This window comes from Plasmopara halstedii (assembly GCF_900000015.1).
Source record: "Plasmopara halstedii genome assembly, contig: Scaffold_658, whole genome shotgun sequence".
Classification (NCBI taxonomy): domain Eukaryota; phylum Oomycota; class Peronosporomycetes; order Peronosporales; family Peronosporaceae; genus Plasmopara; species Plasmopara halstedii.
The window spans coordinates 1,566,655-1,590,605 of record NW_020187575.1 but is presented as its reverse complement, the minus strand read 5'-3'; the positions used below and the strand labels follow the sequence as shown (position 1 = coordinate 1,590,605).

Below are 23,951 nucleotides of genomic sequence, written 5' to 3'. Positions count from 1 at the left end.
TCTATTTGGAGTGTTTGCATCGGAAGAAAGCGCTAATACGCGCCGCCTTGGCCTAGTGACGGCTAAATCAAGGAGCTCCAGTGGCTCAACTCGTGTTGCTCCTGGTGATGTGCTAGTTTGCAACCATACGAGCTTCTTAGAAATTCTGTACCTTTCTAAGCGCTTTTCTCCGGTCTTTGTATTTGCCACGAATAATGAACACGATAGCGGGGGACTGGTGCACGTTTGCGGTTTGCTCGAGGCACTGTACAGGTCTCTTGCTATGCCTGTAAGTGATGAGCGGGTAAAAGCTACAAGGAAGATTGCAGACGTTGTGCGTCGTGCCTCTGGGCCCGTGGTTGTACTTCCTGAAGGAGCAAGAAGCAATGGCAAGGCTGTGCTGAGATTCGTCCCTTTGCTGCAAAATCTGCCAGTCAAAGTGCGTTTGCACCTCGTGGCATTCCGATACGAATTCAAACATTTTAGTCCATGTCAAACTGTTGGTGGCGCCTGGTCTCATCTCTTTTGGACTGCGTTTCACGTCTACCACTCCATGCGTGTAATAGTGTTAAGTGCTAAGGATCTTTATCTGGATGATGTGACACAAATGAAATTATCTAGCAGCAAGAGCAGCAAAAAGCAGGACTCACAAACGTTGTCGACAGACCAAGTGGAGAAATTGCGATTGCTTCTCGCTGCAATGCTGCGCACAAAGACGGTCGACATGGGACCCGAAGACCTCGTTACTTTTAATAATTACTGGAAACACTTGAACAGTGGAGGACGTCAGCCGGCGTCACAGTTTACAGATCGCAAGGCTCCTCATGAACATGCCCAATGGACTAGAAAATAGACATTACGAAGGTGTGGCTGAACTTCGGTCGAATTTTAACGAATATGATTGTCGTTAAGCTAGCTTCAGAAGCAGTTCGTAGACACCAATACCTAACTCGACAGAAATAAGGATGATAATATACCACTCAAGTCGCTCGCCTTTGTGAGAGTCCAGCACCTCCAAAAAAAACTATATCATCCACAGCTGTCAGTTTGTTGTTGTATAACATCTGTTCAAATCCACTTACCTTGGTGTTGTGCTGAATTAATTCCAGCTTAAAGTTTAAATTTTGAAAACGCTCATTAAGCTCAAATTCCTCGAGTAACGACTCCCACATGTTATGATACCTTGTCTGACTCCATGCTGGATCGCCTGGACGCTTACGATCGATCACACGCAATTTGCTCACGAGATCAATAAGTAAAGTGTTGTTGGACGCTACGATTTTAAACAACCTTTTTGTTTGCTCATTCTCTCGACCAAATAATGCACCGCGAGGGCCATTTTTCTCAACGTCTGTGTTGAGCTTCTCGAACTCTCTTAATATCGTCTCGCACTGACGCTCGTAAAACTCAAGAGCTACCGTTTGTGACAAAACACCAGCAATCACGTGAACATTTATGTGGTCAATTTTGCGCACTAGTACGTTGTTTTCAACCAAAGTGCTCCACTTTTGCTGCGCAGGGTCACCAACAAGCAACATCTCTTCCTCGTGACCTCGCATCTCAAACACATCACTACAAAAACGTGTAGCGTGCTTGATCAACGTATTCACCAAAACCTGTTCGCAATTAAAAAACACTACTGCGCCATAGTCAAAATACACGACCCATTTGTCGGTAGCCCGTCGTGATGTGACAGTCTTGCCTCCCGCTCCGACATTTAGCTTTGATATAGTATCTATATTGCTGCTATTGTTTACACTGTTCGCAAAAGAAGGAGCCACACCTGTGACAAGTCCTGCATGATCACTTCTTTTGTTACCACTAAGTCTCAAAACGATTGAGTCCTTGTGCAAATAATGAGTGACTTTAAATCGGTCTGTGTATAGCTTCTGGAAAAGTCTGGCAATATCCATTTTGCGCGCAACGTGAACAGCTCGGATCGGCATGTGCTGGACTTGATTGGCTACAAGCCGAGCTTGCGCTTGTTCTTCAGCAGCCGCAATGGTTGCATCCACCTCGTCGGCGGTTGGTAGCGGCGGCAGGTGTGGCTTTTCCACAACCACCTCTTGCATAGATTTGAAATATTTTCGCTGTAAATACCAGTCAAATCTCTGCGGGTGAAACATCGTGAAAGAAAAAGAGTTTGGAGATGATGCCATGCTGCTTATGTCTTTGCAGGCACCACAACGAACAGCAACACGCCGCAACAGTAGCATCCTGAGCGCGGAGTGTTGATGAACGTGAAATAAACATAAATCTATAGCCAGCCAATCAAAGTCAATTAAAAGTAAAGTCATTTACGAAAAAAATCCTGATTACAGTGTAGCCATGTCGACGTTCGCTGAGAAACCTGTGCCGCTCATCACATTTGATGAAGAAGAAAACAAGTTCAAGGTTAATGATGCAGCTGTTGAGCTGCTGAATTGTATCGAAGGGCACGTGGCTGTGATTGCCATGGCTGGCCTCTACCGCACAGGAAAGAGCTCAATGTTAAATTGGCTGCTGGACAGACAGAGCGGTTTTCGCGTGGGTCCCACTATTGAGCGCTGCACGCGCGGGATATGGCTCTGGGGTCAGCCACAGCGACATACGATGGCTGATGGTAAAGACGTCTGGGTGCTTATGCTTGATACAGAAGGAATGGGTGGCCTTGAGGCTTCGCAGCAATACGACGCGCGTATCTTCTCCTTGGCCACATTGTTGTGCTCTAGACTTATTTACAATAGCCATGGAAGCGTGGATGAAAAAGCTATCAGTGGACTCAGTTTCATCGCACAACTAGCTAAAAACATTAAAGTCAACGCCACGACCGAGAAAGGAGAGACCGATAATGAAGACGACATCATGCAATTTCACAGCTTCTTTCCGTCCTTCCTTTGGGTCGTTAGAGACTTTACATTAGATCTCGTCGACGAAGATGGGGATTCAATAACCAGTAGTGACTATCTGGAGCGAGCACTTGCTGATCAACCTCGAACTCCGGGTAATATGGAGCGTAATCGTATCCGAACCATGATGAAGGACTTCTTCCGTGACCGTGACTGCGTTACCCTAGTGCGTCCAGTGCATGACGAATCGAAATTGCAACAGGTTGATGCACTGCCGATCGAAGACTTGCGACCAGAATTTCAGCAGCAGCTTCGTGATGTAAAGCAGATTGTTTACGGCAATAGTTTGAAGCCCAAAATGCTGCAGGGCAAGCCTCTTAATGGCAGAATGTTTGCTGGTTTGCTTAAAGCCTATGTGGCTGCTATCAACAGCGGGGGTGTCCCCGTCATTACGTCCGCCTGGGAAGGTGTAACTGCAAGCGAGTGCCGTAAAGCGTTAACTACAGCAGCTGATACGTTTAAATTGAGTCTGGCTGCTTTGGAGTTACCACTCGACGATAAAGATCTGATTGAAGCGATAAAAGACGCTGAAAAGCGAGCAATAGCTCAGTACCGTGCGGCAGCTATTGGTGATAGTGCATCAAGTCTTGAGGCTGAATTAAGGAACCGCATGGAGAACGAAAAAGATGATTGCGCACGCAATAATGCAGAGCGGAGCAAGGAAATGTGCGATCGCTTGTTACATATTCTGTATGCGGAGGAAATTCAGCCCAAGCTGGCTGCAGCCAATGACGAATCGGATGAAATGCTGCGATTTTCGCTTAATTGGCAAGCTTTTCGTGACCTGTATTTGAAAAAAGCTCGTGGTAGCGCAAAACTCGAATGCTTGCTCACTTTTTCCGAATCTAAGTATGCTGAGGCCATGCGAATCCTCTTAAGTCGGCAGGAAGAAAGCTACGAAAAGAAAATTAGGAAACTACAAGGCGATGTATCTAAAGTGAAGGAGGAGCTTGGTAACGTTGGTGGCCGAGAACAGATCTACATGGATCAAATCGAGCAGATGCAAGTTCAATCGTCACAAATCTTATCCGAGAGAGCGTTTTTTGAAGCTGAGGCCGAGGCACAGCGCGAACGCGTTGCAAATTTGGAAAGCATTGTTCACGATGAGGTCGATTCAGAGCAGCATGTACAGACTGTGCATGATTCTGCCAACACAAAACGATCGAGCGAAGTCAAAAATCGAGAGAATGACAGCGAGCTCGAGCGCATGAAGGCAGCATATGAGCGCGTGGTGCAGGAAAAGGAACGTCAGGAGATGGAGCTCAATTTGCTGAGCGAGGAATGTCAGCAGCTGCGTAAAGGTCACGCTTGCGCTTGCACAATTTCATAGTTGAATGACGCCTTCTACAGTACCCAAATTGAATATTAAACGTCTCGTTCGTTGCAAAGCAGTAAGAATCGAGCTCTATTGCGGGCGACGATTAGGAGTTAGCGGTGACACGTACGCCTTGAGCTGCAATGAAAAAAACATGAGTCAGTGGCAGAACTTACAGCTAAGAATTTATGAAATCTACCTTGAATCCAGTGAGATCGGGTACCTCGAGCTGGAGCTGCTTATTCTTGTCCACGACGTAGCGACCACGCTTGGCGTGCGTACCTTCGTTGCGACAGCCATTACCCTTGTAGAATCGGCGGTTAGCGCGCTTACTGGTAAGTGGCCGTAAGGAGTGGGATCGCCCAAACTTGCTCTTGCGGGTAAAGCCCAAAACAAGTCCATCCAGCAGGCCCATTGCTTTCTAAAACTATAATGAGTTAAATAGCTTCTATGTATTCCACACCATTTACGATGTGGTATATGTAAAACACATTACAATTTGTGTTGCGATCCTCCATCAGATTTTCGTTGAGCCTAGCCATTTTTCTCGTACCAAGCAATAAGTTTACTCAAGAAGTATTGCTTGCTTTCCAAGTTGACAACACTTTGTCTCTAAGCTCTGTGTGCCATGAGGGGTTAAATACAGTCTGCTAAGGTTGGAAGGGCCCATCACATAAGAGCAAATTATATACAAAAACCAAGACACCCATAGCAAAAAATGCATCATACAAAATCCAGATAAATCAGAACGGCTGGACGATATGCGAGCATACGACCTTAATAGCAATGTATGAGTGTCCCAAAACGGAGTTCCAAAAGCATGTGTCAAAAGTGCAAGTCAGTCAGGGCGCGCACAAGCTTGACCTACAACCAGAAGCACGAGCTGGTTCCCTACGCAAATGTGCACTCTCATTTCCGTCACTTGGATCTCACTTCGTGGGTACTATCCGATTCGTCAAGTCCATTAGTCGTTCGACGGTTATCCGCGTCGTCTCAGCGCCTCTAGTCCCATAAAACATTAACGCGAGACGCGATCCGCCAGCGCCACCCCAATTCCCAGACATGAAGCTGCTCTTGCTGGAGTTTGTACAGCTGCACCAAGACTCCGCATCTCTAGACGATTTTGTTCTCGGAGTGAAGGCAAATGAGCTTCCCTATCCGCTAGATATAGTGAACTCGTGGGTACAGCAGTTAAAGCAGCGCTACAGTACTCGTTTGCGCACAGCACGAGGCAAATCAATGTCAATGAATCTCACCACTGTCGACATCAAGTGCCACGAATTACATGGTCTGATCGAAAAGTGTGAACCGCAGGATGTCTTCAATTTCAATTTATTCTTTCGCATGCTGCCCAGTCGGTCTTTCGCAACTAGCAAGATCCGTGGGACCAAGAAGGACAAGGCGCGTATTACTGTCGGTCTGTGCTTCAAGATGACAGGTGCTATGAAGATGGAACCGTCGTTATATAAAGCAGCAAGAACCCTCGTTTTTTTCAATGAGTGAACAGAGAGCGCCTTGGCATCCAGATCTACGCGAACGATAAGTCTTGGATGACGAGTGTTGTCTTCTTGGAGTGGCTGCTTCGCTTCAAACTCAAGAAGCACAGCCGAAAAGAGCTGCTGTTGGTGGACTACGCATCGTTCCACGATAGCATCGAGCTCGCCAACTTCCGTGTGTGCTTTCTCCCGCTCAACACGACATCTTTCTTGTAGCCACTCGGCGCTGGCATCATCAAGAGCTTCAAGTGTAAGTACAAGAAGCTTCTAGTACATTGGGCGATTGACTAGCTCAAGGCCGACGGCAACATCTCGCTCATGGACGTTCTGACAGCGATCAAGTTTTCCACAGATGCGTGGGGAATCAGTGAGAACTCCTTGCAAAACTCTTGGTATCGTGTCTGCACCCATGTCTGCTCTGCTCAAGTCATCTAACGGCTATTTTGTATTTGATATAATCCCCGAGCTCAGCGCTCTCATTTGCCATCCAGACCTCGCCGACCCGCCGGAAGCTGACACCTACATCGACAACTTCTGTGGAGCCCCTGTGGACACCATCCCGCCGACCGTGCTACAGAGGGCGATGATGCCGATGAGGAAGAAGCTGAACGGGCTTTTCCCCATCGCGAATCTCTAGTCGTGTATCAGCACCTCGCGATCTACGCATTTTTGCATGGCCATTGTAGGCACAACATCGCTGTGGTCATGGCTCATGCGAGAGAGATGCTGCAGGCGGAATTTAAGTTGCCAAAGATTTCGATATTCTTCGTTGCGAAAACTGGTGTCAAAAGCCACTCCACCCTTAGACTCATAAGATCGTATTTGCTGGGATACCGGATCAGCCTTTCATAATTAACCACCCTCTAGCTGCGCAACCAACGGGCGGAGGTAAACTCTTGACACTTACTTGAAGAAATGGCTTAAGTTTTACGAGTGATTGAGTTGGCCATGGCTTCATAACCACTCACGTAAAAATTGCATATCTTTTTTCAATAATTCACTTCATACTCTACCAGGTAATTCACTTTTTACCTTAAAGCACCGTTTTTTTATTACATTCTGTACACCTCGTTATAAAAGCACGAGCAGTGTCCGTGCACCGATGGTGTCGTCATGTAGTAAGCAGACTGCATATCTCAAGCATATTAAACTACAAGACGCAAGAGTGCTTGATGAATACACATTTGAGAGCCAAGATATTTATATTTTATCTGTTGCTAGCTTCTGATAGATGCAATTTGTATTAAGCTTAAGTAATTCTTGCTTGCTGACAATAATCATCACAACCAATTTACACTCTGGTTGACCAACTTGGCATAAAAACAGAGCAAGGATATCTCCCTCAGGCAAATTTTGAGTGATAGAGCTCCGCAATTTATTAGTACTGCCTTCTGTGCAGATTTTATTGATTTTTTGCTAGAAGCTCATCGTTTTGACATTTGTTTCAAGCATGTACCACTTGTTTACTGTATTTTGTCAAAGAGTCTAAAATATGTCTCCTTGCATTTTAGTGTTGCTACCGTCTCTTGCATCAGCGGTACGGAGCGATTCTCTCGCACCGCCCTCTCAACTATGAAGCTAGCTTCTCTTGTCTTACCAAATTTCCTGCAAACTGTATGAGTTGTCGCACACATTCGCGGAATCCGTAAATTTTCGCCAACACCTTGTTTGTGATCCAGCGCTAGACAACGTCAACCAGTTATTAGTCGTGACAATTATTTCATTCACCTCGAAAGAACCTACATATCATAAAGCGTGTCCTGCTCACCTCTTTAGAACCTACATATCATAAAGCGTGTCCTGCTCAACTTTACAATGTTTAATCAAGCAAACGCGTTAGAACATCAGTTACTTCGAGTTAGAAATGCGGACTTTTGAAGCGCTTTAATCCTAAAAAGTGAAGGCTTCAAACTGGAGAAAAGAAAGCGAAGGGAAATATGTTACTTATCTCGAAAAGGCTTCTCCAATTTGCAGTACTTCATTGTGATGCTCCTGATTAACCTAATAATTAATGCGTCGATTAGGAAAATGGCGCAACAGATCACAGGCTACGTGAGAGAACAATACAAAGAGCAAAAATGCTCGCTGAGTGCGCCATGCGTTTCTACACGAACTTCGTGCTGTGCGTCTGACAGGATTTGTAGGATCTCAGTATGTTCCTTATCATTTTCTTCAGCGACAGTCCTGCCAACTGATCAAATAAAAGTCGCCTTGACATTCGTGTAGGATTTAAACAGCTTATAACCACGCTGCTATTTTCATTTCATTGTCATTGTTTGATTATTTCTCCAGCGCAGTAAGCTATCCCTATTTCACAAGTATTGCTTACAGAAAGGATCTAGGCGCTGATCGAAATACTCAAAAATTAAGCTATTAAAATGTATCCATTGCCCGCGTTGTCTTTCCAGTCCCTAAAATATTATGGATGTCTCTGACGTCCAGACATGTTGACAGACTTCATAACGCATCCTTCTAGTTCCTTACAGTAAATCAATTTTTACTTTAAATGACCCACAACCTGGCTGACTATAGAGCAGTTGTTTACCTTAATTGTCACATAAAGTGATAAATTTTATTTCTACGGAACATCTATTCCTCTCCAAAAAATTAACATCCTTTTCCTTCAAAAGTGAAAGTAGATGCTCTTGCTGCAAGCCACACATGTCCGAAGTCCCTCCATTATAAAAGAGACGGTGAATGCCTCTGGAAGATGGCATGTCTTTATTGCGGCGCTACAATTCTCAACCCTTGGACATGGTTTATAATTTTCTGTCCCCGCGGAAGAATGAACAAAAGCTGTGAAAGGACCTCTTACGCCTGGTCAGCGGTACGAACACCCGCGACAAATGTCGCTATAATTTTTTATTGATGGGAATTCATCTTTACATAAGTATTGTACATAGTGCCCACGCTCACACACGAATTCCTAGCTTGAAGACCACCAGCGTGACAGTTTGTTGCTTCGTTGAGAGTCTGGCCAACATCATAATTGTTCCAAGGTAGTGAACAAATGTCACTATCCTGACCCTACAGGGCTGAGCCTTTTGCGGCCTCGAGGAAGATGTTTTCTGCTGGCGTTGTTTCTCATCGGCGCGTCAAGGTTCATCGAACCGACGCCCCGCTTCTTACCAGTCTTCTAGTTTGTCGCGGGGAAACGACAGAACCCAGTTGGTGCGGAGCGCCCTACTGGTGAAGAAGTGAGTTCTGTTGAACCTCAAGGAGGTTGAGGGTATTAGGGTCCAGTCCTGAAGGGCTCCGTGCTCTTGAACACGGAACCTGTATGCAAGCCGAAGTCAGCTGTATGCTGAGACGCAGATGGAACAGTTGAGTGGCATCGTCACTGCTCGCTTAGTGACGGGGGCATGTGCCACGATGCCAAAGGTTTTTGTGGACCTCAGTGTCAAATACCTTGACTTCGATAGCGTGAAACGCTGTTTGGCCTTAGATTTGGATTCAAGGTATGCCCTCATCCTTGGTATGGCATGGTCGGAACACCATGAGCCATGGATTGTTTGGAGGTCGAAGACCTTGGGCGTTACACGCACATCTCCTGGTAGAACTTTGGTGAGTCATAAACACACCTCTGCTAGGAAGCAGTAGTGCTGAGCACTGGACCGGGACGTTTAATGTGCTGATTATCGAAATATCCAAGCTGTCGAACACCGAAGGTGTATCGGACAAGAGTTTTGAGCATGGCTCGAGGGCTGAACGTGAAGCGGCACATAACCCAATGAGCACTGCTAAAGCCCCAGAGCAGTTGCTGCAAGCATGGTCGGACGAGGTCTGAGGCATCGAGGGCGAGGCCCCGGGGTTGCGTGTTGAGTGGCACGTAATCCACTAAGCACTGCTCAGGTTTCATGACAGTTGCTGCATTCTACGAGTGGCATGGTCGGATGAGGTCCGCGGCATATGGGGCAAGGCCCTTCATATGCGCGTGGAGTGGCACGTTATCCACTGGACGAAGACTGCAGAAGTTGCAGCTCCTTGTCGTATGTTGTTAATAACATCAAGGCTCCCATGGGGCAGGGAGTGGGAACACTGGACGACGCCGAGTGCGTGTTCCCACTGGTCTCAATGAGACAAAAACACCTCTACAGAGAAGAGAGGGTAGTGCCGTATAATATCTGCAAGACGCCAGGCGTCCACCCCGACCCAGGGTGCGTCTATCGTAGACGATCGCGCACAGCTATTCACCCTTGTCATCGGTATGACGAGAGAGGAACACGGCGACGTCACTCTCGAGGCTATTCCCGCAGTAGATGCTTTTTTCGAGCTGAACGAGATGTCCTTCGAAGTGTTTGGTGGTGCCTTGAAGGCGGACGATTTAACCGATGGTCATCACTCGTCGTCGCTTCTGGGTGAAGCTGTCCTGGAGGACATCAAGAGGGTGCTGAACGCACGAAGTGGACCGTCGATCCTGAAGGATCCCTCGGAACCGTACTGTTGCTTGGTGAAGAATTCCAAGACGTCGTCTCCGAAGAAATGCCGTCGGTCCTAACTCCGGGCCGAGGTGTGCGTCATGAGATCACCTGGTTCTGGTAACAAATACTGCGTATCATGCCAACGGGTCTGCCCAAGGAGCAGTGCGACATTATTGACGTCTTTTTCCGTGCTAAGCACGACGCTGGATTGGTGCGTGAGAGCAAGTCTCCCTATTCGAATGTATCTTCGGCGCCGAGGTGCTTCATCGGTAAGCGGGGCCTTCCAGGGGATCCCGCTAAGGTCAAGGCCATTGTGGACTGGCCGGCTTCAAAACACTAAAAGCACTTGCTTGGCTTGGCCTCGCCTACTATTTGCACAAGTATAGCGTGAAGTATGCGGAAATGGCACGACCATTGTCGGATCTCCTTAGGAAGGATACGGAATGGTGTTGGTACACAGGGCATCGGGAGGCTTTTGACAGGGTCAAAGACAGCCTCCTCCATGCACCAATACTGGCGTTGCCGGTCCTCTATCGTCCTTTTAGTGTCTCTGTGACGCTTCGAACTTTGCTATCGGCTGTGCACTGCTGCAAGCAGACACCGAGGGGCTAGATCAGATGATCGCGTTCGACACTCTCCAGCTTAAGAACTACCCAGTGCACGTCAAGGAAATCTTTGCGATGAAGTATGCACGTGTCAAGTTCAGGTTTCACCTTCTCGGCTCCACGTTTTTCGTTATCTAAACAGAACAACGAACTGCGAGACAGTCGCCTCACCTCTCGCAGAGGATGGCCAGACGGCTGTCCTTCTACGAAGAATATAACTTCGAGGTGAAGTATAAGCCGAGAAGCAGAATTATTTTGGCTGATGCGTTGTCACGCAGACCAGATTATAAGCTTGCTCATGTCACGGCGGTGACGTCGTCAGCGACGAATTTGATCCGCGCCGCATACGCGGGTGATAGTATGTGTGTAGCGCTGCTACAGGCCCTCGAGAGCAAGGAGGTTGAAAACTCTGACAAGAATTTGAAGGCGCAATTGCGTGGACGGTTACACCGATGTTCGTTAAAAACAGGCTGCTGTAGTATAGCACCAATTCGACCGATACGCCACGAGTTGTGGTTCCTCCGATGAGGGTTTGAAATACCGTATCCTCTATGAGGCCCACGGCACCCCACTCAGTGGTCAACTCGGTCGTGAGAAGACAGACAGCTCGGTTAGTTGCCACTATTGGTGGCCCAAGCTGTACAAGTAGACGAGCACATACGCGCGCACGTGTGAGACGTGTCAAGGGGAGAAATCCTCTTCAAATGCGGCGGCGCCGCTGGTCTGGTTGCCAGTTACCTTCGGGTGCTAGCAGTCCATGAGTATGGACTTTTGTTTGGCCTGCCGGAGGGTTCGGCAGTCAACACGGGTGTGGTAGTCTTAGGTTCGTTTGAGCAAGATGACATACTTGCTGCAGGGCCGGACCAAATCGACGGTGTGGGTACAGCGACACTCTTTGTGGATCGTGCCTTTCGACAACATAGACACCCGTAGTCAATTGGCTCTGATAGAGCCCGCGCTTCACTTGGAAGTTTTGGTCTACAATATTCAGGGTGTTGGACATTAAGTTGACTGTGTCAACAGCGGACAATTCACAGACCGATGGTCAAACTGAACGCGTGAATTGCGTCGTTGAAAACGTTCTTCGGATCGTCTGTATTGAGATCACAAAGCGCTGGAGTGCTATGCTGCCACTAGTGGAGTTTGCTCTAAATGTGCATTCGTCTACCGGCTACACGCCGTTCTACGGGAACGGGTTTCTTGATCATCGCGTCCCGCTGACGCCACCATCTCATGGCTCAGGGCTTGGTGGGGAAGGAATAGCCGAGCGGCTAACTGATGTTAGCCCTCTAATTGTTTGTAAGGAAGTTGATGACGTCCAGTCTACCAGACTGAGTACGTTTGCGAGATGATCGAAAGCCAAATTGAATATGCAAAAGGAAGAAGCAGAAGAAATGTGTAAAACATTGAGGTCTGAGATCTTGTTTTATCAAACGCTAAAACCCTTCCTCCACATCAATTTCTGCTGTGTTAAAGACAAAACTCTGTCCACGGTTTATCGGACCTTTTACGGTCAAGGCCAAGTGGGGCCTTGCGTATACGCTATACCTTCCGAAACGGATGCGCACCCACCGAGTGTTTTCTGTGGGCTAGCTTAAGCCGTACCGGGATCCAGCGCAAGTGAACGCGGAAGCGTTGGCGCCGTAGTGGCGCCCACAGGCGCTCGATTACCCAGAAGCTGGACCAGCAATTGAATTTTAGCACGGAGTGCAACGATCTCCATCTCCAGCGGCGCCAATCGCTCCACCGTCGCATAAAGTGACGCATTTTAGGAGCCGCTCCGACAGAGAACGATAGTCCTCAACGTGAGGCAGCTGGTGCATGACGTGCTCCAAGCTCTCTTGGCCTACCGCGCAACAGTATGCGACCTGTCACCCACTTGTTACCAGGTCCCACAATAAAATTACCATCTGGAATACCACCGACACCATAGGCCATGGCCAGGGTACCACCAGCGGCCAAGAAATAATCAGCTCCTGCCAAATGGGCAGCAGCTAATGTAGCACGCGCCCAACGTAGTTCCGATCGCGACGGACCTCGTCATCACGAGCTCGAAGAGTATCGTGAGTCACCGGACGGCTATCGACTCAGTCGTCATCGTCCGCCGCCGCTCTTCTCGACGAGAATGGTGGTGGCCACTATCACGTGAAATGTTTTGTGGGTAGACGTCGTCGACAGGGATCGACCCAATATCTTGCGAAGTAGCGGGGATACCCCGACTCGAGAATTCGTGGAAGTTGGAAGTGCAACTTCGGCAAGACTGCTTAAAAGTCGTGAACGCTTATGGATAGAGGGATCATGGCGTTCCGCGTCGTTGTACGCCCCGCGCTTCTTAGCAATAGCCAGGCAAGCCGAAGGGTCATGAGCTGAGCTCAAGCTATGGCCTTGAGCTACTGTGGTCGCAGACTCACCCATGTGAGAGACCACAGAGTTCGTGGGAGCGTGAGGGTACAACACTTACGTCGCAGGGCGACAATTCTGTGGAAATCGGCAATGCGCCTTGTGTTTTGCAGATTCAAACCGAAGATGGCCTTCCACACGCGCGTCCACCTCCCTGTCGCCAACCGTAATTTGAGCAGCGAGGAGAAGTTTCGGTGCTGCCGCACCCATTGCTTAAAGAGTTCTTGGTCATCTGCAGCGGTTTTACCAAAGGCGAGCACCACAGGAATTGTCCGCATCGCGGTGTGGCTATGCTTAACAAAAAGTTAGTACGTGGCTGGAACAGCCAGTAGTTATACATTTTATAAGGTTTAAATGTTTTACTTGGAAAACCTATTGATTCAGATGTAGGCGACGTTGCCGCAAATAAAAGCAAGAAATACAGTTTCAATTTTGAGCGGAATGTTGTATTTGCCTTGAGTTTAAGTCTTTGTTACTCTTGGAGTAAGCGGATTGCGATCCATCACACTCGTACTGGTTCTAGGTACAGAACGAAAGTTACCGACCTTAGCTTAGCTTCCTCTAAGCAAAAGAGCTACGACAGCCCCGCTGCACAACCAATGCGACCCCGCTGCACAACCAATGCCTAGGTGACGGGTACAAAACACTATCGAATGTTCAAACGCTGCTCGGTAGCTTGGAGCTTTGCCTCCTCATCCTCAGCAGAGCTGAGATCCATTGGCTCAGGCCCGATCAAAGTGCTGCAAGAGTGTGCATTCCAGCCAAGTCGTGCCGACTCAAACTCAAATCCGGCATTCAATGCCATACTCATCGCTTCTTCAAAAGAAGACGGATGCACACGGAAGACTTCTATTCTGCGGAGGCCCTCCAAAGACGGTCACTCTGACCACCTCCGGAAGAGGATCGGCTGTCATACCGGCTATGAGAGTACTTAACTTTTGGACAAAGTTCACCAATTCCTCCTTTCCCTGTCGAGCGGCAAGGAAGCGCGATCGTACGCGATATGCCTGATTAGGCGGCGAGAACACTCGTGAGAACTGCAATTTCAGCTCCGCACAGGAGGGAAACGCAACTTCGATCGAATGGCCGCACGTCAGTGCCCATTCTCGCGCTCGATCACCAAGCTTTGAGATGGCTAGCGCTACGCGCTGTTGCTCGGTCTGGAGTATGGCGGATGCGATGGCTATCTCGACCTCTCTCACTCAGAGCAGGAAATTCTCTCCATCCTCCCCTCAAAGACCTTAACGCTCACAATGAGCGGGTTAGGGCGGGAAAAATCATCCGACACCGACGGTGGCGTCAGAAACGCAAATGATGCAGACATGTTCTGTTGCAGGTGCTCTAGCAGCGCTTTTTCGTAATTAAAAACGCTTCTAGATGCGCACCGATTGCTTCAGGTCCTTGCGAAGCGAGGAGTTGCACGCACTCACGGCCAAGCAGAGACATCAGCTTTAAGCCCGTCCTCCATGCTTCGGGGCAAATAGGAGAACAGCTCCATCCTAACAGAGTGTCAGTTATAACGACTCAGGTGTAGATTGACTACAAGTGCTACCAAGTGTAGCGGGGCTGCCGTGGCTCTGTCGCGTCGAGGAAGCCTGAATAAGGTCGGTGACCTGCGTTCTATGCTAACAACAGTACGAGTGTCGCCGATCATAATCCAATTACTCCAAGAGTAATTACAACCCTAATTCAAGTCTATAAGCTCTTCCATTAAATATGTAATCTGCATTTCTCGGTTATATTAGCGTCAAAGCCGCCTATATCTAAATCTATAGGTTTTTCTAATTAAATAGTAAGACCGAATTATATGTATAACTACTGGTAGTCCAGCCACGTACTGACTTCTAGTTTAAGTATAACCACACCATAGTGTGGTCACACCACCTTGTGAAATCTGTGTCTTGTGGTTCTCACACCCTTCGAGGGTACGTGAAACCACATTACACTATGGACCTCAGCTATGCTGGGAAGGAAGAGAAATCTCTTGGCTGCCAAGCGGCTCAGTGTTACTTGCAGATGTTAAATCTGTGGCAGTACCAAAAACTTTCACCCCGGGTACCCCCTTTCGCTCTCGGCTGAGAGATATGAAAGGTCGTGCTCAACCTACCTCAGCAAGACTTTTTATCCTTCGGCATCCAGTTCACTGATCCTTTAGGAACCAACATTGAACTTGATTTGACCAAAATTGTCGAGATGTCCCGAAGACAGGTGATTTTTATCTTCACTGCGAAAACAAAAAACTCTGTCTTCAAATCTAAGACGTGTGCCACGAAATCCGACGGGTTTGCCGCGCCTTTGCAGCGAGGGATTCCAATCTGCATCTACCAAACGGATCCGCATTTGTCGCAGGTGATAGTACCCAACGTTTTGGTCCTGGCGCTGCCTCGACCTCAGCTGAGATAAATGATAGGTAGAGCTTCACCGCAGCCAAGCTCGTAGCTAAGAGCTAAAATTGGCATATCCAGCAAAAATCATAGGAGGCCCTAGTTGAGCAAAATACTCTTCAGCACTTTTAACAGATTTCAGTATCAAAGGTAATTTCCTCATTCGTTAACGACTGCTGCTGCTCTTGGTTCAGGCGGCTCTCCTTAATGGTGGCGACCTGAGGGATCGAATCATTCGCGGTGCGACTTTGCGACTTTGCGACTTTTGGATACTTAATCTGCACTCTGGTGGTATGGATAGGCGTGTAAGGGCCCTTCATGGCATGGCGGGCAATTTCTGATAAATATCTATACTGTGGGCTCGACGAACATGTCAAATTTGGTCTGACCGAATACTTTTATGGTATCTTGAAAAATATTGAAATAAAAATGCAAGGCTGGTCATGCTGAGAGCGATTTTTTGCCTTTACTTATCCTCAGTTTCACTTCACGAGCCTTTCGCTTACAGTGACTGTAATCACTACTATCGCTCGCAAAGCGCGTAGTATTTAACAGGAAAATAATACATTGTAGCATAAGGATTGGAGTCGTGATTCAGCGAGAGACACTTAGACCCTGTACCAACAACGCACATTTTTATAAGCGAATTTCTGAGTGCATCATACTATAAACACAACGCCTTACCCCATCAGTCAGTCACTTGTTTACCATGGATGAACCCACCGAGATAAAACGCTTAGCAGCAACCACCCAATCAATGAGATCACTTTGGTTCGGGCATTGGAATGTCAGCGTCCGAAAAGCGTCGAAGCGCAGCATAGTGCTCAAAATTCCGGTTAAAGGACTCACTTCCGTAATTTCAAAGTTGGGCGTCGTACTCTTACCCAGGATCTCTATACGGCAGTTCGTCAGACGTACTGACTGACAGTACACGTCTGCCGTCTGATCATTTGTTGCAATTGCCCCCAGCATCGCCTCTGTTGACTTCGTTATGGAACGCGTCGTGCTCTCTTTCAAGTCGAGCAGATGCAAATAACCATCGTGTGTGATGGCACATAAAACATCTTTCCATGACGCGAACAGTGATCCGCTCACTTGATTCTTGAGAAATCCACAACGTACCAAAAGTGGACTTGAAATTGGAGAGCGAAGTGTTGAAAAAAGCCGCGCGTCTGTATTATCTGATGCAGAAAGCGAAGCGGCCGTATACTTCAGACGCAAAGAGACACTTAGTTAGTACAGGAGTTAACACGATAACAATGTATTAAGTAACCTGCGTACGTTCTTAGGTATCCGCCGTATACTCTGCACAAGGTCTCTTTCGGGGTCAATACGCTAAGTCCGCATAACAACGTAAGACCCACATGCCAAATTCAACTACTCCACTTGTACCGCTTCATACCTGTGCAGCAGCTAAAGGTTCTGTCATTATCCCTGCCATTTCGCCATATGTCAGCTTCTGCTTACGAATGTATGTATCCAACGCTGTCTGGATCACAGATGCTCTCCATAGCTCCATCGCCTTATATTGTTGAAATAGAGCTGCCATTCCCGTTACATACTCCACTCGACACTGCTGCTGCTTTTGAACATGGATGCAATAATTCATTTCGGCCAACCACAAATCCTGTCGTCTCACTGGATCTGCACTGCTCGTACCCTCCCTCCTGCTCTCCGATTCATTAAATATTTCTTCGTACTTTTCGAATGCGTCTACAACATTCTTTTGTGAATGGTACAACATTGCATCTAACTTGTTGCCTTCTGTCACCATTGTCTCCACGCGCTCCTTGTACGTAGTCGCCATCTCTTCAAGCGGCTTTGTCATCACTTCTCGCTTCACAACTGTCGTCAATTGTACAATTTTGTCAGCCATCTGCGTCTGAACTTCGCCTAACACATGTAGTGCCTTAGATATCGACGACGGCATGTTCATCTGGTCGGTTTCGTTCACTCCGTTGATCTCTGCAGGTCCTGTGGCTTCAAAGATTGTGCGCGTCTGCTTGAGCGCATCTGCATATGCCAAATCAGCCTGTATTCGTAAGGAAAAGAATTTGAGCAATCGAGCGTTTTCCTCGCCTCCATGTCGTATCTCGTCGTGAAATTGACGCCAATAGGCGCGATCCCGGACTTGAAATTTGTCGATCTGTGTGCTTCGTTGAGCTTCAAAAGCGCGTAGAGCTGCACAGCTGTCGGACTTGAGCTGCCATACATCATCACTTGCAATTGATGATGTTGGGAGAGGATCAAGTGCTTCTTCAGCCGCAGCGATCGACATAACTTTGAATGCGTCTACTGCAATAATTATTTCGTGATTTTCTAAAAGTTTTTTTAGGTCTTTCCTCAAATTTGGTAGAATCTAAGGCATAGCAATTTTCTACTTCTCACAATGCTTTAAACACTTTTAAGCGTGAGAACAGACTGAAAAAGTTATAATCATAATTCATTGTATGAAACGCATAACTAGATTCATACATCTACCACAGTGAGATAATTTATAATGCGGCCAGCAGCAGATCATCATCACATAAATTTCTGTCATTATCGCGGAAAAGAGCTTTTTACCCGAGCCGCATGGCAACTCCACCTAAACATAGCTTTAGAGACGCAACACAACGCGACTGATCGCAGACGTTTGAGACTCGCTAAGGCTATTAATACCGGACAGGAAATATCCTTGAGACACTTCAACTTTAAATGGCTGAAGCTGCCTCTCAGCAATGCCCAGGACTCGTCTCTAAACACGGCCGAGATTATAAGAGCGAAGTTGTAAGGCTAAACAATGTGCGAGTGTGACTCCGTAACCCGATGGGTTAGCCTTTATATTTTCTTCTAGCGTCCCCCGGTAGTCCTGAGATATTAATTGTACGTCTAGCTCATATTCAGCATTATTGCTGGTTATCTTAGCTGAGGGCTTGATGTGCTCGCCAAAACTTTATAACCTGCAATTGTCACGACGGTCCAGCAAACGCGGCGCATATTTAGCACCTTGTCAGGTCTCGCGAGAATGGGCCACATCTCAAACATGACGTCAAAGTTTGTTTTGTTCATTCCTTTTGAGGTATTCGATACTTGGTCTAAGTTGTCTCACTTTAAAGGTACTGGTAACCTGTAGAGCAGGTTACCAATACCTTCAATTCGTGAAGCGGAACATTTTGTTGTCACAAGCTTCCAGCTACATGCCACTTCTCCATCAGTCGTTGACTTTGCCTTTACCAGGAAGATGCAGAATTCGATTCACGTCATTTTAACCCAGTAATTGAGATGGCACCAATGCCGTACAACCTTTCCAAATCTGCCAATATGCTTATTCGTATGACAAACTTTGGCTAAATCAAATTAAGGAAATGCTTCTTAAGATCGCTAAATTCTCCACATTACTTGGTTCGGGCTGTGACTCGTTCTGATACCCTGGACAATTCCCAGTTATCGAAAATGGCATTTTTGAACTTTTTCGCCCAACGCTGTGACGTCAAATGTCAGCTTTACTCAATTCACGTCTCGACTTCGAGCAGCAAGTCGGACAGCAAATTTGAATACATAGACTGGAGAGGTAAATGCATGACATCAAGGGCGACCATTCTCAAAATTGTCTACGCTGAATTCTCCATAGGGTATGAAAATTATGTTACTTTCGCAGTGGTAGTCTGAATGATAAGAATGATAAGAGGTATAGTCATAGCCAGAAATGAGGTGGCATACCATCATATCTGAATGTTCTCCTTCGACCACAAGACAATCCGAGAATCCATGGCATTTTTTTACTGTCTTTTCAATGCGGTGCACCAAAAAAGATTTTTGAGACTCATAGATGTATTAGGAATTAACATCAAACGGATACAAACAGCTAAAGCCGGATATGAAAACAATACAGACGCGCTGACCATTTAGACTGAATCACCAAAACAGCAACGGCATTCCCGAACAACTCTGCCCTGAGATTTTTGAGCTTATTATACATAAAATCCGCCTCTACCTTCAAACTTTTACCTGGAGCGTTCTGAGGGTAGAAAGGCATCAAATAATTTTGCACTGCAGAGTTTGTTGGGAAAAGTCGTGTACTTATTAGAACAAATGTACTTATTGTACGTTTGTTCTTAGCACTTCCATAACTTTGTCGGCTTAACACCATAAGCTCAAAAGCCCATCTACTGCTTATACAGAGCTATATAGTCCATGAACCACTGGCTTGTGTAGCATATTACTGCAACCATGTACGTGTTGATAATTCCTGGCTTCAAGATGTGCATTTAATATTCAGCTTTTGACAACGGGTTTGAGAACTTGAGTCAAAGTATATAGTTTCACGGTCAAAAATAGAATATCCTTCCCGATGTTTGTGCTCTCACTCTCGGCATCAATTATCCTCGGTAAAGAAGTACTCTATACGTTAAACATTGCATGATTGCATGGTCTTTGCGTATTGAACTTGCTCGGTCATACTTCTATGCCAAAGTTTTTGAGCTCACCCACCTCCTTTGGATATAAGTCAGCAATTTCTTCACACTAATACCAGACAGGAACATATCACATCACACCAAGGAAGACAGTATCGTACAAAGCTCATAACTGCAGTGAGTCAGCCAAGATTCTAGCAATCAACTCAATTTCACATTGAAGCAAACAATATATTTTTTTCTTCGAATAGACTCTGACAATGGAATCTTAGCAGATCACGATGATGACATTTAAAAAAAAACAGCGCAAATGCATCGATGTAGCTGGCAGTAAACTCGTCCATAGCATTAAAGAAAGCTTCAATTATTACTATAATTTTGGAGGTGCTACAAACAGCACTGGCGGTTTAACGCAGACTTGCTGGGCGACTTGCTGAGTACATCATCGCTTGCGAACTCTTTTCGGTGTCTTGAAGCCCTTGCTAACATTCAATCTCTTATTTTTCGGTGCACTCGGCAGAAAAGGAACGTTTTGCAGGCTTTGCGAGATTAAGTATAAGGTTCTATCAACAAGTGTGATTCTGTTCAAGAAACTTTTCATCTCTTAAGAACAGATATAACAATTTTGGTTATAGACTTTTATATAAACGTAAATTACAGTATGCTAACTTTTGTGATTGTATGGGAAAATATAATTACGAGCTCGGTCCACCCATTTGCCAGACTGCATATCTCTTAGCGAACGGACGGCTCCTTTGCCAGCAACAACTCAATTCCGTTCTTAGGGTGAATGCATCAAGCATCTTCGAACAGCTTGAAGACAGTAAATACAATTTAACCTATGGCCTTCAAGGACGGTGATAACTTTTTTGGCCTGTGAATAATTTATCAGCCTAGACAAAACTGCGCAGTGTATTTATATGATGTAAAGGTTACAACAGACATTCAAACCACTTCAGCGGCATCTTTGATTTCGATCGCGAGGAATCACCCGCAAGAAACCGCATGTCAAAGTGATTGAGAGAATTTCTATAAAATCGGTCGAGATACGAGCTGCCAAACCTAGAGTCCGGAATTTCGGCGGCGCAGCTCTGAAATTCAACAAACCCATCGTTCTTACTAGACTTGTGTGGAATCATTTGTGCAACTATCCAAAATTGCGCTTGGTATTTCGACCACAACCCGAAATAATTTTCACTACAACTGAGTGCATACACTTGCTCTCGGTAAACTTTTTGTGCTGCTTTGTACGCTGCATCAAGCTCTTCGGAACAGAAGCTGCCGCCTTCATACGCTAACGATTTCAAAGCTTCAGTAGGAGGACACTTTCCTATAATTTTTGCAAGTTTATCATAAACGAAGTTTGAATTGCCAGCGCACGATTCTTGGATGATATCGGACGCCATGCTGCCCTTCATTGGTCCTGACATTCCTACCCATGTTGAGCTGCTTTCGAGCTTGCATCGTCCATTTGCAATTGCTCCCGCAAGGATGAGATTACCCATGGAATGCGTCACAATAATCGTGTCTGTAATCCGAGAGTCTGTGCTAGTGTCACTTACCGCAAGTACACGATCACACAACTTCTGTTGCAATGTCTGGTCAGTCCAGGCGAAATTGACCGTATCTAGTCTTGCAAATTTTATTGACGAGCAACACGGTGTATGACCCGTCAAATCTCCCCAGTATTTATGAAACTCATCCTGATTTTCGGCCAATTCTGGAGAACAGCCGAGCCCATGTATAAAAATGCATGGGCGTGGAGTTGACTTGCACGAACATGTCGGCAGGTCTTTCGATCCAAAGATCCAACTGACCTCAGCCCTGAGCTTTCTTGTTGTATTTGTGAGATACGATTGTCCAGTGAGCATAGCGCGCCCAACTTCAGTCGTGCTTATATAAGAAGCCACAGACGAGCACTTGTGCACCGAAGAGTCAAGTGTCGGAGGCTGAATTTTAGTACGATTCCAGATGTACTCGACCAAGACGTCCATATTGACCCCGTGAATCATGAACCCCGTTGGTAAAGCACAAACTGTGTAAGTTTCGCCTTTCTTCTCAGCCTTGTAAGAAATACCGGCTATGCAAGAATTTGCATTTGATCGTTTGGCTACATTTATTGCAGCCACGATCGAGTTGATGTCCGGAATCTTATTGAGTTCAGTGTCCAAGCATGGTGAAAAGCGTTTATTTAGACTTTCCGAATTAGCGGGTGTACTCTCAATGATCACACTGCCATTTATAAACTTGTAATTGTAATCGATACCAGCATTTGTAAAAGTGGTGAATACATCATAGAGAACGTCCTTTTCATTGTCAAGTACTGTGGGGTCGGCAAACATGTCAAATGTAGACTGCCCGAATACTTTCATGGTATCTCCCGTAATAGTGAAGTGAAAATGCAAGGTTGGCCATACTGAAGTAACCGTACTTTTGAGTTGATTCCAACTCTGTTTAACGTGGTCCATTGCGCTCGTATATGAAGCCAAAGTTATGAAAAAAACTGACACTATTATACACGACATCGCGGAACTGGGAGTGGGGAGGATGAGGAGCGTTACGAGCCTTTGACATCGCTGGTTATTGATGTCGTTATTTTGTATCACAACAATACAACATTTCAGTATTTTAGTGAATGTGGTTTTGTGGGTGATTTACAAGGTAAGAACTCGATAATCATTTTTGTATTAATGCGCAATGTGCTGAACTTGTTATACACATTTTCTTAAAGGGAAAATAAAAAAATCCACCAGATAAACAGAAAAATAAAACCAATATACCATAAAAAAATATACCAAGTGTATACTAATTCAATTATAGTTATGTATACATACACATACTGTATATACTGTTTGTCGACATCACAAAAATGTACACAAGATGTCAACAACAGTTCAAGAATACCATCCAGTGCGCATATAGAGAAAGTGACAAATGAAAACATTGTTATATCTTGTGGAAGTGAACCATGCAAAGCTAGAGAATAATCTCTAACATGAAAATAGTTTGCCAAACAACCATAAAAATTACACTCATCACAGGCTTGGATGGCCCACATTTTTGCAAACACTGCATCTAGAATTTTTTTTTGAGCCGAGCAGTTGCCTAGTAGGTGTATGTACCATATTTGCTTAAAGGAATAGGGCAATCGGGTGATCGTCGCTGTCAATCAATTCAAATCCCACCGGTGAAATTTAATGAGGTTTGACTGATGTGCTCCGCGGTTTAGGGCTCCATAGCATGTCTGTCCCCACCCTCCGTGTAAAAGCCTAATTGGTGGACATTTTTCATCTTCATTTGATCACGAGACGTATACATGTGTATATTTTAAATACACTATACTTGAAGTAGTATACACTCAGTATACTTTTTTAATTCTAAATATCTCCGATATTGTTTTCATTTTTCTGTTTATCTGGCAGATCTTTTTAATTTCCTTTTTATAAGATAATGTACGATCAACTCAAAGAGCAACCATTGCGCTATAAAGTTTTCTTGCACCGCTGCACCCGATAGTCGAGTGTAATCTACATTGAGAGTCCTAAACTTTGCATGCCCACATGGTCGAACGAGCTCTTGCGCAAGTGTAATGGGGTTGCACGTACTGCAGCGGGGCTACCGTAGCTTTGCGCTTCGCAATCCGCTCACTCCAAGAAAAATTATTGCCTTACCCAAGGCTAATAAATTCTTCTGTTGAAATTCAAAACTGACTTTATTTATTATCTGCGGCAAAGCCGCCTAATTTTAAGTGTATAGACTTCCCTAATTATATAGAGTAAAATCTAAACACATGCATAACTACTGGCTACCCAGCCACGTACCGTATTCTTATTTGCGTGCAGTCACATTATGCCCATCTCGTGTGACACAAACTCCTGTTACCAGGGTACGTGTAACCCCTTTACACTTTCCCCCATTAAGACTGAGAACATTTACAGTTTCAATCGATTATTGCCTCAACAAGGCTTGCGTTTCCGCTAGACAATGCGATTTGATTCGTTGGAACAAAACGACTTCCGTGCTCAATGAGCCCTGTGTCAACGACACTGAAGTTACCAAGTCTCGC

At 45.9% G+C, this 23,951-nt stretch overlaps 8 protein-coding genes across 8 annotated transcripts; 3 read left to right on the top strand and 5 right to left on the bottom strand.

Moving 5' to 3' along the window:
- Positions 1-262: 262 nt before the first annotated feature.
- On the top strand, positions 263-832 carry PHALS_13484 (conserved hypothetical protein; the record flags this gene model as incomplete). The annotated part of the gene is made up of 1 exon (XM_024729254.1): positions 263-832. One exon carries the CDS (start codon positions 263-265, stop codon positions 830-832), a length of 570 nt encoding a protein of 189 aa, XP_024579649.1.
- A 54-nt stretch (positions 833-886) lies between these two features.
- Positions 887-2,051, bottom strand: PHALS_13483 (Uncharacterized conserved protein; the record flags this gene model as incomplete). Its single annotated transcript, XM_024729253.1, has 2 exons — positions 887-1,003; positions 1,062-2,051. The coding sequence occupies 2 exons, from the start codon at positions 2,049-2,051 to the stop codon at positions 887-889; spliced, it is 1,107 nt and encodes a 368-aa protein (XP_024579648.1).
- Positions 2,052-2,307: 256 nt separating this feature from the next.
- Positions 2,308-4,197, top strand: PHALS_13482 (guanylate-binding n-terminal domain containing protein; the record flags this gene model as incomplete). Its single annotated transcript, XM_024729252.1, has 1 exon — positions 2,308-4,197. The coding sequence occupies one exon, from the start codon at positions 2,308-2,310 to the stop codon at positions 4,195-4,197; it is 1,890 nt and encodes a 629-aa protein (XP_024579647.1).
- A 75-nt stretch (positions 4,198-4,272) lies between these two features.
- Positions 4,273-4,597, bottom strand: PHALS_13481 (mitochondrial ribosomal protein l27; the record flags this gene model as incomplete). The annotated part of the gene is made up of 2 exons (XM_024729251.1): positions 4,273-4,320; positions 4,382-4,597. 2 exons carry the CDS (start codon positions 4,595-4,597, stop codon positions 4,273-4,275), a joined length of 264 nt encoding a protein of 87 aa, XP_024579646.1.
- Positions 4,598-7,141: 2,544 nt separating this feature from the next.
- Positions 7,142-7,428, bottom strand: PHALS_13480 (uncharacterized protein; the record flags this gene model as incomplete). Its single annotated transcript, XM_024729250.1, has 2 exons — positions 7,142-7,359; positions 7,422-7,428. The coding sequence occupies 2 exons, from the start codon at positions 7,426-7,428 to the stop codon at positions 7,142-7,144; spliced, it is 225 nt and encodes a 74-aa protein (XP_024579645.1).
- An 8,848-nt stretch (positions 7,429-16,276) lies between these two features.
- PHALS_13479 (uncharacterized protein) lies at positions 16,277-17,766 on the bottom strand (the record flags this gene model as incomplete). The annotated part of the gene is made up of 6 exons (XM_024729249.1): positions 16,277-16,311; positions 16,373-16,697; positions 16,770-16,823; positions 16,891-16,901; positions 16,956-17,501; positions 17,568-17,766. 6 exons carry the CDS (start codon positions 17,764-17,766, stop codon positions 16,277-16,279), a joined length of 1,170 nt encoding a protein of 389 aa, XP_024579644.1.
- A 185-nt stretch (positions 17,767-17,951) lies between these two features.
- Positions 17,952-19,198, top strand: PHALS_14697 (uncharacterized protein). The gene has a single exon (XM_036407569.1). It carries the CDS (start codon positions 18,924-18,926, stop codon positions 19,137-19,139), a length of 216 nt encoding a protein of 71 aa, XP_036263261.1. The 5' UTR covers positions 17,952-18,923; the 3' UTR covers positions 19,140-19,198.
- Positions 19,199-20,817: 1,619 nt separating this feature from the next.
- On the bottom strand, positions 20,818-22,257 carry PHALS_13478 (uncharacterized protein; the record flags this gene model as incomplete). The annotated part of the gene is made up of 1 exon (XM_024729245.1): positions 20,818-22,257. The coding sequence occupies one exon, from the start codon at positions 22,255-22,257 to the stop codon at positions 20,818-20,820; it is 1,440 nt and encodes a 479-aa protein (XP_024579642.1).
- Positions 22,258-23,951: the final 1,694 nt, after the last annotated feature.